We start from the raw sequence: 15,527 nt of genomic DNA on the forward strand, positions 1-15,527 counted from the left end.
GCCTCACACGTTGTGTGTATTCCATGCTTTATGCGACCCACCCATTTGTATCCCGCTTACACGCATCTCTGCCCTCCCTTTGATCAGGATGTTCCCCTTGCCTGGAAGGTCCTTTTTCTGTTTCTGTGAATCTTCCCATTGGCCTTCAAGGGCCCGGTGTGAAGTGGCTGCTTCCCTTTTATCTTCCCTGAAGCCCCTGCTGCCCCGTCTTTGCGTCTCCACCCTGTCCTCGGCATCGCCTGCTTGAGTCTGCCCAGTTGCTTCAAAGTGGAGAGGTCAGGTGCTTAGACACGGCCCTTCATGGATTTAACTCCTAGGTCATGTCCTCAAGTTGCTTCAGCTTCCTCACCCAGTTTCTCCCCTGGGGGCTGGGGATAATATAATACTATGCTGGTCCCTAGTGAGGTTCCAGTGAGGTATTTGTGCCAGTTGAGGACTGAGATTTGGAGGGCAGGTCGCTCACACCTGACTGCTGCTCTGCCTCACACAGGCCACCTACATCTACATGAAGGCCGCCTACCTCAGCATGTTTGGGAAGGAGGACTACAAACCGTTCGGAGATGACGAAGTGGAGTTGTTTAGGTGGGTCCGGCCATTCCATTCCATTGTCGGTCTCAGTCAGGCTCTGCCCACAGCCACCCTGAGCAGCGGGAGATGAGGGGGCTGTCATCCCCTGGGCCGTGAACCCCCAGCCGTCCCCGGTCCTCCCCCCACCCCGCGCCTGTCGTTGTCTCCCACCCCCACCTGCTCTTGCTGCTGTTAGAGCCCTTTGCATCTGCTCAGAGGTTTTCTTTCACAAACGTGGTTTTGTCAGCATCATTCCCACTGTGCCTCTTTCATCCAGAGTGTAGCACAGATGTGGACACAGGTCCAGAGAGGTTCCTTCTGCCGAGTTAACCTGATTACACTCAGAAAAGCAGAGTTGGAATCACGTAAGCAGGATTAAGTCTAGCCTATGCCATTTGTTCCTGTCATCTGGGACAGTTTCAGTCAGCATCTATAAAATGGGAATAACAAACTCGGCTGTGCAGGGTTGTTTTGCAAATCAAATAGAGAACAGATTTAAAGAGTCTGCAGTAGGGCCTGGAGCCAATCAATGGTGGCTGTTTTTATTCTTCCCTGCACTGCCGTGTTTGCCTTCAGCGAAGGGCCTACAGCAGGACTCAGCCATGGCAGGCTGAGGAGGGAGCCCCGGGCTTGCCCCCAGTCCCGGTGAGGGTTGGCCCCCACTTGCAGAGATGGAAGTGAGTGTCACCATTGCTTCCTGGGCCGTCAGTCACAGGAGGCTGTGTGACTTTACGGAGTGACTTAGTCTCTGCATCTTACGTAACTTTTCTAGATCTGTGAGGGGAAGAGTCTGTGGGGAAATAAGAGTTATTTTTCTTCCATCCTCCTAGATTCTTGGCTGAGGCCCTCATAATAAGATTAATGGGAAAGCAAACAGAAATTTAGTAACTCCTGTATGGGAGGGGCCCAGGAAAACTGAGTTGACTCTGAAATGGCCCAAGCTGTTACCTTAAGTGCCATCTCTGGCTAAAGCAAAAAAGAAGACTTAGTTGGATGGGGAGCCAGTTATAGGAGGTTTTCAGGTAAAAGAGAGGGTATATGGTTGTTATGCAGATTTTAGTCTCCGCCTTCTTCATTGATAAGTTTTTAGAGATTTAGTCTTCCTCCTCTTCCTGGTCCAGAGAAAGACATCTTTACACATGGACATTTCCCTTGTAAATGTCTCTTACAAAAAGGTTAAATTCTACTAGATTTTCAGAGCATTTTGTGTGTTTGCTGTTTTCTTAAAAATAATCAGCCTAAAATAACGCTTATGCCAAAGATGCATATTTGGGGGTAGCAACTTCTCCTTTTCATATCATTGTCTCCATTTTAGGGATGAGAAAGCAGGCCCAGACAGGTTCCACAGTGAATAAGTGGCAGAGGTGCTTGGTGGGGAGCTCACAACTAGGTCCAGCTGTTTCCTGGGCCTGGATGGCTCAGGTCACAGCCATACCCCCATGATTGTGGCAGAAGTTCAGGGCAAGGCAGGGCTGGGTGGATGGGGCCCCAGATGGGGCCCCAGATGCAGTCTTGCTCAGCTGCATACCACATTTTACTCTACCCTGGGAAACAGCTGAGGAGGCCACAACTCACATGGCCAGAGTTTATGAAAGGTTTGTGCTGTGTGGTCTTGGGCAGGTCCTTCCCTTTATGAGTTTTAATCTCCTCTGTGAAACTAGGGTCAGACTTCTGCTGGGCCCTCAGGAAATGGGGGCTTGGAGTAGAGAGGGAGGATTGCAAGGCAGAGCAGGCCTGAGGGGTGGTGGTCATGTACAGCCTCACCTCCAGCTACTGGTGCAGAGGAGTCTGCCGAGCCACAGGAAGTGGTCAGATCTTGTGGCAGGGCGTATGACATTAGGCCGTAGCCGCAGGCTATGAACCCAACACTCTCATCATATAGATGGGGAAAATGAGGTCTAGAGAGGGGTCAAGCAGAGGCTGGATAGGTTGGGGACTCAGTTCTAGCATTTTCTTGCCCTCTCTCCACCCTCCTTATCTCTTCCACAGAGCTGTGCCTGGCCTGAAACTCAAGATTGCTGGGAAATCTCTACCCACAGAGAAGTTTGCCATCCGGAAGTCCAGACGCTACCTCTCCCCTAAACCTATCTCATTGCCCATCCCTGCTCTGGTGGGTAGGAGGGTCTTGACTGGTCCTGAACTCATTTGGGATTGTGGGGATTAGCTGAGGGTCAGGGATATAGCCAGTGACCCTGGAGGGCGTGGACGGAGGACAGAGACCTTCATGACCCCAGGGCCTGGAGAGGAGTTTACAAATCACCTGGCCCTGGGTGAGGGACACGAGAGTTTGAGCCTACCTCAACCTCTGAGAAAGCACTGGTCTAGTAGGGATGGGGGTGGGAAGACAGGTGAGCAGGCTACAGACGCCTGAAAGCAGAAAACGCAGCTCTCCTAGATAGGCGTCTCTCAGCTGTTTGTGTTGCCATCCTGTCTATGTCTGTCTTGTCACATGATTTTAATTATTGTTTATACTGTTCCCCCATCACTACCCCAAGCTTTTCTGAGGCTGGGACCCGTGTTACAGTCGACTCTGAAATAACAGTAATTGCTGGCATTGCTGCTGGGCACCTGCTGTGTTCAGAGTTCGTTACACCCATTGCCTGTTGCCTCATCTGATCTTCATAAGAACCTTCTTAGGTGCTGGTGGCATCTCCATTTTACAGAAGGGGATAATAAGGCCTAACAGATAAGCAGGAAGATAAAATATAGATAAGATATAAGTAGAAAGATGAAATAACTTGTCCAGGTCCCATAGCTGATGAGTTAGAATCTGAACCCAGGCAGTCTGGTTCCGGAGCCCATATTCTGAATCACAGTTATGATGACAATTCCATGCATGATCTGAGCAGGCATCAGAGTAGGTTCTAGTTTGTTAAGAGTCCTTGTTATTCAAATAATAAGGCAGCCAGAAAGGTAGGAAGGGTGCTGCTTCAGAGACCTGGCTCTGCTGTTCACTGTGTGACCTTGCATATAGGGTCCCCTTTCCCTTAAATGTAAATATCTACCTAGCCCATTTCATAGAGCAGGAATGAAAATCTGCTGATAAAAACTTATTAAATACTGCAGAAATTAAAAAGTTCAATATTTGAGCTTATATCCTGAATATCTTTAAATAAATTTTGAACTATTTTACAGTTCAAAATATACAATAAAGCTGTCATCAAATGGGGGCATATGTTGTAAGGAGGGGTAGGGAAAGCAACTAACCAGATATTTAGGGGAGAATTTCCAAAACTGTAACCTTCAAGATGCTCTGTGTGCATAAAATTATTTCTGTAATTAAATATGTGTAGGGAAGACGGCCTGAACAAAGTTTACATACTGTAGACCTTCTTGGAGCCTTTATATGCTCATCTGCACGGTAGGTCTCCAAGAAGAAGCTTAAGGATGCAGATTTTCCCTGTTGTTTAGCCACAGAACTCTTGTAGACCATGTAATGATTTAATAAGTACTTGTCAAAACTTAAAGTTCCTCCCTAGAACATAACAAAAACTATAAAAAGTCTTTCTAGAAGTTTATGTATACAAGTCACTGTCATGTCCATTGCTTGGTTTGATAGTTTAGGAAATGCTAATCTAAGCTAACAGAATTACTAGAATGAAAATTTAGTATTCGGAGCTTCCTGGCAGTTAAGGCAAAGAAAGAAATCATATGTTTCATAGATAGAAACTCAGGCCCACTGCCTTAGTGAAATAGGAGAGAAGGTAACTTGGTCTTAAGCCCCTGAAGAGCTTACGTCAACTATGATTCCTCTGGTACAGGAGGCCCTGTTAGCTGGAGCAAGGAAGACAACTCCCTGGAGAGTGTGGGGCATGACCTTGTTCTCAAAGGATGGGAAATTTGGACAGAGAGATTGGGAGAGTCCAGACTAGTGCCCTAGGGATCCAGGAACAGAAACGTAATTGAAAACTATATGAGGAGAAGAGTGAGAATACGGGTCCATCTTAAATTCTCACAGGGGTAAGGAGAGATCTCAATAAGTAAGAGATAAGAATCCCCATCATTCCCTCAAGCCTACAGCTTCAAAGGCTGGGCTGAAACTTGTCATGGAAGATTAGAGCTAGGATGGCCTTTAGTGATCCTCATCTGCCCTACACATTTTATAGATGGAGAAACTTAAGGCCCCACTGGGGAGGAAACCCAGGACTGACTTCCTCCCCTGCCCCTAGGAAATGATGTACATTTGGAATGGCTATGCTGTGATTGGGAAGCAGCCGGAACTCACAGACGGGATCCTTGAGATTATCATCAAGGCTGAAGAGATGCTGGAAAAGGGCCCAGGTGACTACCCCCAGGCCCTTGAACTGGCCCGGCTGGGTCTGACCATAGGTCTTTGCAGTTGAAGGTTCCCTCTACCAAAATGTCCTTCCTCACTTCTCCACCCTGGTAATTGTCCTCTGCCTTCCTAGGCTGAGTTCCAGTGACAGCTTCTCCGAGAAGCTGTCCCTTGTCCCCCAGGGAACATCAGGGCTTCTGCTGGGCTCCCGCAAGCCCTGAGCTCCCTTCAGTCGGTCCTGACTTCACTGTATTGTCATCGTCTCAGTATCCGTCTTTCCTCCCCTGATGTGAGCTCCCTGAGGACGGGGACCATGTGTGAGCCATCTCTGTGTCCCCAGGGCCCAGCACAGAGTAGAGGCTCCATGAGCAACTGTTGAGAAAAATGAACAAAGCTGTCTTCCCTCACTCCCCTATTCTCAGAGAATGAGTACTCAGCGGATGATGAGTGCTTGGTGAAGCTGCTGAAAGGCCTGTGTCTGAAATATCTGGGCCGTGTCCAGGAGGCTGAGGAGAATTTCAGGAGCATCTCTGCCAAGTAAGTGCCTCTGGCTGCTCTTGCTCCAGATGGCCTACTACTGGGCCCGGGGCTTCAGGGTAGCATTTTCTGGGTTTCTCTTTCCATATGCACACATGCACAGTGTCAACTCTGGCCGACTCCTACTTGCTTCACATGTACTGGTTTCTGTTTTGTGCAAGGACCCTTCTAGGCCCAGATCATTCAGACCTTGTCCTCCAGGGCCACCAGACTGTCCAGTGACAGGAGTCTGTCTGCAGTGTTTCCTGTGAATGGTGCCCCCTGGAGTTTGTAACTTAGGATCTCTGTCCTTGGGGAGTACAGATATTAGAGAGACAGCTATAGGTAACTTAACTGGTATGGTGAGGGCTGTGCTAGAGGAAAGCAGAGAGGCCAGCAGGTGCCAGGAGGAGGGACCTAAACCTAATGCTGGACACCAGGAAAGGCTTTCCAGCAATGGCACTTCAGTTGGCAAGTTTATCAGGCAGAGGAAAAAAGGAAAGAGTAGTTTTAAGTGGAGCAGGGAGAGTGTGTGCTAATGCCTGGACACGGGAGACACCTGAGGTTGGGTGACAGCGGTCAGTCCTTCCCTGCTTAGGTGAAGTCGTAGAGGGAAAGGATTGCCGATGAAATAGAGGGTGGCGGTGGGGGGCGGGGTTGGGGACTGAGGTGGAGGTGGGCCTAGGACATGACGTGAACCATAGGTTGTCAGGGACTTGGGGCCCAGGGTGCAGAGGACTGGAAGGCTTTGCTGTGGTTCTTAAATCTTTCTAGGGCTAAATAGTGGGAACCTTCCAAGTTGGAATTCAGGTCAGAAAACCCCATGAGACCATGAGTTGGACCCTCCCATTTGGGAGATGCTCAGGAGTCGTCTGGCAGATATGCCCAAAGGATGGCTCAAGAGCAGAGCCTGTAAGCCGTGTTTTCTTCTGTCCTACAGTGAAAAGAGGATTAAATACGACCACTACTTGATCCCAAATGCCCTGCTGGAGCTGGCCCTGCTGTTTATGGAGCAAGGCAGAAATGAAGAGGCTGTCAAACTCTTGGAAACTGCCAAGTAAGGCATGATTGGCCTTGGTCTGGCCTTTGTTCCTCATGAGCTCAGGGGAGGCAGAGGTACCAGGCAGCAGTGTGAGAGGGTGCTGGCAAAGGCAGTGTAGGCAGCCCAGAGGCTGGCCCATGTCCCGGGTGAACCCAGCTCTCACCTGCTGTAGGGAGGCTTCTTCCTTAATTTACCAAAGAAGAATTGAAATCCCAGACTCAATGACTGAGTTATCTGGGGTCACACCACAAGCTTCAGGGCTGGTGTGAAGATGCAGTTCTCCTGCCTTCTAGCCCACGGATCTTGAAATCATTCCTTCACACTGGGCCCCAAAGGACCAAGAGTGGTTCCAGAGGGCATGATAACAGGTAATTCCTATTAAATTTAACCCCAACTCTTTCTTTAAACAGAGATAGGGATTAGCCTTTAAAACTATTCCTTGATTAGTGGGTTCCCACAGCTCAGACTAAGGGAAAAATCACAACCTGGAGCAGTTTCACGTATCTGATTCTCTGGTCTCTTCCAGGCAAAACTATAAGAATTATTCCATGGAGTCAAGGACACATTTTCGAATCCAGGCAGCCACACTCCAAGCCAAGTCTTCACTAGAAAAAGGCAACAGATCTATGGTCTCATCAATGTCCTTATAGTTTTGTGCAGCAGTCCCAGGCTGGAAGACAGAATCAGCTGGACAGAGCTCCTGGAAACATTTCAAAAAGAACCCCGCCCCCTGCCCTGCCTTTGGGGTCCACCGGTGCTCCAGTGGGACAGCACGACCTAGGTGTCTGTGCGGAAGTGAAGCCAGCATGTTCACCAGTGCGGCCAAGGGCTTCTGTCAAGGCCAGAGCAGGTGGAGCTCCCTGCCTGCCCTGTCACACATACGGGTACTTGTTTTTCACTGTGATGTTAAGAGAATGTATGAACAGTTTACATTTTCCTTAGAAATACACTGATGGAATCAAAGTTGGCTTTGAGGGAAGAAAAACCACCAACCAACCACCTGTATGTAAATCATTGTTAGACTTCAGTGAGGTCTCAGCTTCCAGGGCTGGAAGGACCCAAAAGAGGATCCGGATCTCAGGCTTCGAGATTTCTGAGGGCTAAACACAGAGGTTTCACACAATCCCACTACCTTACTTCTTACAGCCCCTTTGTAATTCTACAACTGAAAAAAAAACACAACAACAAAACATGTCTTTTTAGTGAGATAATCTTGAGTCCATTTGTAGGAAAAAAAACATCAATTCCCACTACCAAGGAATGGTGATATTGAGGCCTGAAGAAAGGGGAGCCCTTTCTGTGCCAAAGCCAAGAAATTTGGCAGGTAAAGTTTCTCAGACACTGGTCTGCTATACGCCAAACTGAAACCACTGGGAATGATTTATGAAAGATAAAAAATCTTCTATACTTCAGTACATTTATTTACTGATAGCATTTTTCTTAGGAACAGAATGGTTATTCTTAGCCTGTTTATGTATGTTTTAGATTTTTCAGTTAAGAGAAAAGCTATATTTCAGTAATAAAACTTATACACTTCAGAGATCATGCAACATCTATTTCAGTAAAATACTTTGTTGCTTTAATTCTTGGGCAGGGCAGAAAGTTTCAATCAGAAGCCATATGGCCCAAGCATGTTTTATTTAGACAACTTAATGTTTTAAAATTTTCAGAATAAGTTAACAAACATTTAAAAATGGGGAGACTTCACAAATAAATCTGGTTTCTGGCTTCTTACTTTAAAAATCTGGCAATACTGGGCCTCATTCTCACAAGGCAACAATCAGTTGGAGCTGAGTAGAAACTCTTTTCAATGCTTATCCTTCTGGCCCCTAAAAGTGTCTGACTAACTCAAACACACAAATGCAGTTTCTGTAAGGGAAGGACCACAGACAACTTTTCCAATCTTCCAGCCTGCTGTATTTAGCAAACACTTTTAAGCATATGCTAGGGACAGGGTGGTTTAATCTATTAATATACAACCAAGTTTCCTGTGACTGATATTGAATGGAGTTACAGGTTTTAGGTAAAGCATGTTCTCATTAGGAAAAGACAGTCCAAAGATCCTCTTCTGCACTTAGTGTACTGTCAGAAAGAAATGCTACCGAAAGAAAGATCTATCTTGTCAGAACTAGACAAAAGGATGCTTTCCACAAAGGGCAAGCTCTCTCTCTTCCACAGCCTGGGTGCTGGGAGCCCAGCCCAGCAGGGCAGGTGAAAGGGTTGAACTAGAGCTAAGCTCCTGAGCAGGGTGGCCTCTTGGCCCCCTCACATATCAGAATGCTACCCATCACAGTATAAAAGCAGCACTGGTCACCGCATACCAAACATAAAATTGCCGTTTACAAAAACCTTTCTTTCATTTCAGTGTTCATTTTAGGTATTTTTAAACGTTTTATGCCAGGGTGATTTCCTAGTTGTTGTTTCCTTCTGGGTTTCACGCATTAGCCTTCCAGCACCTTAACGTCTATCTGCTGCCCTGGCTGCAGTCTTGCTATCAGTTTTGTCTCCTTTTATCCTACCTGCAGCTTGAGCTCCTCCCTCAAAAACATGCTTGTGAAGGGAGGTCCCTGGCGGTCCAGTGGTTAGAACTTGGTGCTTTCACGGATGTGGCTGGGGTTCAATCCCTGGTCAGGGAGCTAAGATCCTGCAAGCTGGATGGCCAAAAACAAACATGTATGTGAAGGAAGGTGGAAAGGCTGGGTGTCTGACGCCACCGTATCCTTGTGCAGAGGCCTCTGAAGGTGAAAATTCTGTCTTGGGCTTCTCACTGTGTCTTGAGCCATTTCTGATCACTGCTTCTCAAACACTGCACCTTCCTAGCACATCTGCCCTAGAAAAGCACCTGATCAGAGGAGGAGAGTTCTGGCCTCCAATTAAGGAGACCTAATTCCAGCCTCTGCTTTGCTACTACTGCTTTTTCAGCATGACCCTGGGAGTCATGGAGCCTCTAAAATTTAGTAATTTGAACTAGATTACGGCTCTCTCCTGCTGTCAACAGTTCTAATTCTGGTCAAGTCTTGTTTCTTGGCTTTCATCTCCAAAAAGAGGCAACTAATCTATGCCTCCCCACCTTTTGTCAAAGGCTTTGTCCCCAGGTGGCTTACCAGAAATGATGATAAGACTCCCTCAATCAGGGACCTCTACAGTGGTCCAGGACACCCAGAGAGCAATTAATCCTTAATTGCAGAAAGTCTGAATCCTTGCCACACAGAGGAACTCAGTTGTTAGGAAGCAGCAACTGTGTAACATGCTCTGAACAGGCTCTTGGCAATAAAGTCTACTCTGCCTCTCACTGGTCCCAGGCCTTGAACTGGCAGGGTAGCTTCTAGCAATGTGCTGTGTCCCTATCAGCTCTCCCATATGTTGGCAGGATTCCCTATTCCTTATCTCTCAAGTCAGAATAGGAGCGTTTCCAAGACAGCTGTCGTCATTCACAGCAAAAAAGCCATGACTTGACAGTGAAGCCAGGACTCTAAAAGGCCAGCGCCAACCAAACACTTGGCTCAGGTCCGAGTGGGAGATTCCCAGCAACTGAAGGGAGCACTGGGGGATTTTAGAAAGCCCCAGCCTGCTGAGTGCCTGAATCATTCAACAAGGGAACAAAATCCAAAGATGCTTTTCTCTGGAGTGACTCCCAAGTTCATTTCTTCTAAGATGATAAGTGGAAAACAGTCTTCCTCTTTGCTTCAAATTTAGTCCAACAGTGTGCCTTCTCAACAGTTCTCTTATGTCCTTAGCACCATCACACTAATTCACTAATAAATGTGAGGTGTCTGGATTCTGAAAACCAAGCAGCTAATGGGAACTTCTCACCCTCACCCTCAGATGCAGTTTTCCAAGGCAGGAAAATGCCTTTCTGCTTGAGTTAGCATAGTTCTGTGGAAATCTGGTGCAAAGTTCATCACTGTCTGACAGGGTGAAGTAAATCCACAAACAAGGAGCCTCAGGGCCTTAAAAATCCATTTCGAAGTAAGCAGTCTAGGAGTTGCTTCCACTGTTTACTTAGCTCTTAAAATGACAAAATATAATAGAGCCCTTACCTTGGGTAAGATAACAGAATTACAGAAGATTGCTGTGGACGTCTAAATATTAAGTGCTACCTACCAGTTGTGAGTCTGAGTAGTCTGCAAGTATCTAACCCTCAAAAACCACTCAATGAAGTAGGGCTATTAGTGCCATTTTACAGATGAGAAAACTGAGACACAGGTTGAACAACTTGCCTAAGATCACACAGCTATTATGCATCAGAAATATTTGAAGTCAAGCAGTTGAACTCTAAAGCTCATGCTTTGCTAAACTACTGGTCAAGCTTTCCAATTATCAGCTTCAAGTTGGATCTGATTTAATTGACTCTTGGGCCACTGTTAAGTAAGGAAAAGGTACTGGCTAACAACTCAAACACTAGAAACCCTTGGCTTGGAGTGCACGGAATTATGTCTGTGTGGCATGGTCCCCCACATGGCCCTTGGCATCATGAGGTAGGGGCAGGGTCTAAGTTGGACAAAGGCAATTCTTAAGCAACCATATCTGCTCATAAAATTAGGATGTTGGAGGAAAATGTATGAGCTAATCCCAGTTAAAGAGGTAGAGTTCCAGCTAGCTACTCCAGAGATGGAAAGTGAACTGATGCAGAAGCTCAGGCCTGGACTGTGGCTTGAGTCCAAACTATATACTAGAAGAGATTTGGTATAAGACACTAAGAGGCAGAAGCACTGGCAAACTTAGAAGCATATGATGCTGAAGACACTCTTAGAATTTAAGTTTTTAAGTGCTTAAGAGTGCTGGCTGGCCAAACATTTCACATCTGTGGGTCAAAGTGGTTCATGGCCCAGAAATCTGTTGCCCTTGGGCTAGAGGTGACTTTCTGACGTCTCTCTATGGAAAAGAGGTAGTGAGCAAATTTGTAAGAGAAGAGCCTGATCTACTAAAAATGGCAACTTTTAGGCCTTTCCCAACCCTTCACTTTGTTCTTGTGTTAGATTCTCTCAAACTGACTCTTCTGCATGGTGGTTCAGACCTTACATCTTATAGCTTTGTAACCAGAAGAAAAGGGCTCCTTGCCCTACCCCAAATAAGGACTCTTGATTAGTCTGACTTGGCTCAAATGTCCTTCCCTTAGGCTGGTGGCTTTCCAGCATTAGATATCTGAGAATTTGTTAGAAATGCAAATTATCAAGTCCCCTCCTTTCAATGTAGGGGTGAAGTTGAACAACTGCAGTCCTCCAGGTGGATCTGATGCACGCTGAAGTGTGAGAACTACCTTGGAAAGGGCGTGAGGTAATTGGTCCATCTTGGGTTACACACTTGGTTGGGAGTTATTACTAAAAAAATGGGGTACTTGGCAGACAAAAACAACATGTATCCACTATACACCCTTTCTTTCAAAAGTCGGTTCCCAGGTGAAGGGGCAGTACTGATTAGAGACAAGGCTTATCAGCAAGCTGCCCACTCAGGAAGAGCTTTGCCTTTGTCCTTCTTGCTACCCTCAAAAATCTTTATAAGATCCCTACTTTCCAATGGGAACCTCCTTGATGGTGGCTTCCACTCCATCAGAAATGCTCAGACTCCCTGCTTTCTCCTTCCCTTCACTTAATAAATATCTGCTTAGAACCTACATGTCCTGCTCTCATACAAACAAATGAAAGTAAACAAATTAGAGCCATGGAATAAACAGGGACTGTTGGTATAGAGGATAAGAAGCCAGGCATCAAACAATCTGGGGAAGTGAACCACAGGCCAGAAACTACAACAGACCTGAGGCAGGAAAGAGTTTGGCATTTTATGAGACTGACGCGCTGCCTACTGCGCTAAGGAGGCAGATAGTTTGGCATTTTAAAAAGCACAAAAAGTCTAAAAAGTGGAGTACTACGAAAGGAGAGAGGCAGAAAATCTACTATCTCCGTTAAGCAGCTTGGATTTTACTCTCCACACAATAGAAAGCAATTAAAAGCTCTAAGCAAATGAACGACATCATCCAATTTACTCAACTATTTTAACTGCTGTGTGAAGAATGTACCATTTAAAGTTAAAGATGGAAGTTGGGAACCCAATGCCATGCCAAATGCCACCACCACCAACTGCTCCTGCTTCGTGTGAATTGCCATTAAAACACTTCATCTTCTCTTCATCAGCTATGACACTTAGGGGGAGAAAAACACTTTCAATATGCTAAGTGATAATCAGGCTCTAAGCGTCCATGGGAGTTGGCATTTCATGTTCTCTACTCTTCTTGAGAAATCAGCAATGCAGTTTATTGAAATCCAAACCCATAAATGTGATTTCTTAAAGACACCTTCAATCTGAAAAAGCTCAGCTAGCATCCATCTCACTACTTAGAAGAATGGTATTATTCTTCATATCAAAATAACATTATAGTGATTGTCAAGGGCCATGAGGAAAAATAGTTTATGAAAAACAACTTCCCTTCAGCACATACTCTAAAATTTTAGCAATTAACTTATCTGTGCTTGAGTTCAGCTACCCTCACGGAAAGAGGATCACTATTCTGCACTATTTCAAAGGTGAGACTGGCTTTGATTCTGGAATTGGCAGAATGTAGCTTATTCCCATACCTCTGGTATGGATAGTGCTGGGAAGCCAATCTCAATGTCTGCTAAGATAGCCCAGGCTTCCCAATTCACATAATGCCTACAACCTGCTTTCGGATCCAAAATGACTAGATTAACTACTATATGGCTCCCAGAGAAAAGGGCCCAGCACTTGCTTAGCCAACCAGATTTTCCCATAATCATTCAGAGTTCACTACTATGACCAGACTCCTGAAGTAAACCCTCAGTTGCGTTTTTCAACTTCTTTTTCTCAGCACCAAGAAACACAGTCAATAAGCACTGCTTAGAATGTGTTCAAGGCAAACAGGCACTGCTAATCATTTGATCACAATCAGTTTTAGATGCCTAAAATCTGTACCTTATTAATAATGCTGCTTCATTCACTATGCAGACAAAAACAAACTTCCTGTGGAAAGCATCCAAGATGACTAAGTCTTCCAGTGGACAATAACTTTTCTCAAAAAACAAAAATGGAGAAGTTAGTACCTCTTAAAGTTTCCTTAAACTCTTTTCAGTCTATCAGTGACATTAACTGGATGTATCCAGTTCCTGTCCTGGGCTAATGTACATTGCTCAGGGTGATAACGTAACGAAGAACAATGTGGACAATTAAAAGGTGCCTAAGTCCAAACCCCTTTTGTAAAATTTTACTGAAGCCTCTTAACAAAAGGTTTATGGATCAAGAAATGGGTTGTAAAGGAATTTATCTGCATTTTTTGTTTCCGTGCAAGAAAATGAAGGATAAATGGAAAACCAAAGTCTGGATACCTGTTACTGGGACAATCAATATCTGAATAAACAATCACCCAGGACTGCTGCTTCCAGACCCAGAGGCTCTCAGAAAAGGCATTACAAAGTACATTTTATATTCCCAAATACATGTGCCTCATTCATACTAACTTCTATATGGCATTTTAATACAAATGTTACTGTGTTATATAATGTAACTCTTAAAGAGCCTAAAAAATCATGTTTTCTCAAGTTAAAAACAATAATTTATGTGAAGAGAGAACAAACAGTCCACTTAACTTTCCCTAAATACTGAAGTGGACTTGCTACATCTTTCAAACCACTCAGAAAAAGTACCATTTTAAGGTGTTTTATATAATGTAATCAAACAGTTAACAGTCATTCCCATTAAATGCTTATGTTTCACTTGAAATTTCTACAAACTAAAGCGCTGTCTAAATCTGAGTTATGAGCATCAATTAAACTACTGCCTGGCCATAAGCAAGTGTCTATTCTGACAATACAGAACTCAGGAAAAATTCGCAGGCCATTTCTTGATAGCTCTCAGGTCAGTCACCTAACAGGGGGTCAATTAGTAATGACATTTAATGCAAAGATGAAATTTTGTAGCTGGACATTTTTACTCCACACTTTTTAATTTAATGATGGCAAAATACTTATGAAGTGGGACCAGGAGGAAATTAGAAGGAATTAAACTATGTCCTCAAAAGGAGTAACAGAAGGCAGTCAGAATAAGAATGAATAGGACACCGAGGGCTCTCATGGCCATCCTCACATGATGGGCCAACCCGAACCAAGCCTGAGTCTTAGGGAAGCCCAGCTGAGTGTCAGACTAGAAAAGGGGAGTGACACAGGGGACAGAGGGAGGGGTTACAAACTATCTGACTTCTTCCCTACCCAGTAAAAGAACAGATGATCTTTAAATTCAGGTGAGTAAATTTAGTATTACCTCAGGAGATACTAACCAAAAACCCACTTTTTCTCATGTCCACCGATCTCAAACTTCAAGGCTTAAAAAATTAGCTGATTAGCTATGACGCACTTAACATGCAAGTGTCAAGTGTCCTCAGCTGACTGTGAGAAACTGATCTGCTAGCCAATGCCTTTGTAAGCAAACATGCCACCAACTGTCTACATTTATGAATTATGGCAAAAAACTTACCTTTTCTGTTTGCCATTTTCAATCTAAGGACTACAGGCAGCTTTACTTTGTACTCCTTTATTGTTAATCCTTTTTAAAAATGTATGCTTCCCTAAAAAGGAGCTTTGCACACAGAGAATTTGTTACTTCGATGCTCACTATATTCTATGTCATATAGACACCGAAAATAGTTTGGAGAGTCAATACCTGTTATAAGAGATGTCTTATAAAAAACAGTCATAGCATTTAAAAAGCTTGTGTGAACCAAACTCCAAGTATCTGAAAGTATTTTAACTTCTTTGGTTTACATTTAAAAGAATAAGATTATTTTTTCCTGGTCAGGCTTTTCAGACATTTCAAATCCTACAGCCAAGCCTGAACACATCTTACCCAATCCCAATTATGCTGGATAACAGGGTAATATGCCTCTTATTTGCTTTAGAAAATTTAGAAGCTACCAAGCTTCTAAACTTATGATTAGATGATAGTAAATGCCAGGCCATAAAAAAATACTTCCCCCAAAGTTTATATATATACCTGGAAAACTAAAGGCAATTAATTAAATTTATACATATGTGTTCTGAAGAAAGGATTAGATAACTTGGGAGAATTGATTCTTATGTAATCATTTCTAACTTTAGCCCTTTACAACTGTATTATAACTTT

The 15,527-nt window shown here is 44.6% G+C and overlaps 1 protein-coding gene across 7 annotated transcripts in view; it reads left to right on the forward strand.

The window, feature by feature from the left end:
* Positions 1-7,178, forward strand: part of TTC39A (tetratricopeptide repeat domain 39A) — a 47,849-nt gene extending 40,671 nt beyond the window's left edge. For all 7 annotated transcript variants that reach the window (XM_065913406.1, XM_065913414.1, XM_065913397.1 and 4 more), the window contains 6 exons: positions 491-582; positions 2,557-2,677; positions 4,737-4,848; positions 5,266-5,380; positions 6,300-6,416; positions 6,928-7,178. In XM_065913406.1, the coding sequence (XP_065769478.1) occupies positions 491-582; positions 2,557-2,677; positions 4,737-4,848; positions 5,266-5,380; positions 6,300-6,416; positions 6,928-7,051 (681 nt within the window). In that variant the 3' untranslated portion in view covers positions 7,052-7,178. The remainder of the gene's footprint in view (positions 1-490; positions 583-2,556; positions 2,678-4,736; positions 4,849-5,265; positions 5,381-6,299; positions 6,417-6,927) is intronic.
* The last annotated feature ends 8,349 nt before the right edge of the window (positions 7,179-15,527 follow it).

The sequence above is a fragment of the Muntiacus reevesi genome, chromosome 1 (genome assembly GCF_963930625.1).
Source record: "Muntiacus reevesi chromosome 1, mMunRee1.1, whole genome shotgun sequence".
Classification (NCBI taxonomy): Eukaryota; Metazoa; Chordata; class Mammalia; order Artiodactyla; family Cervidae; genus Muntiacus; species Muntiacus reevesi.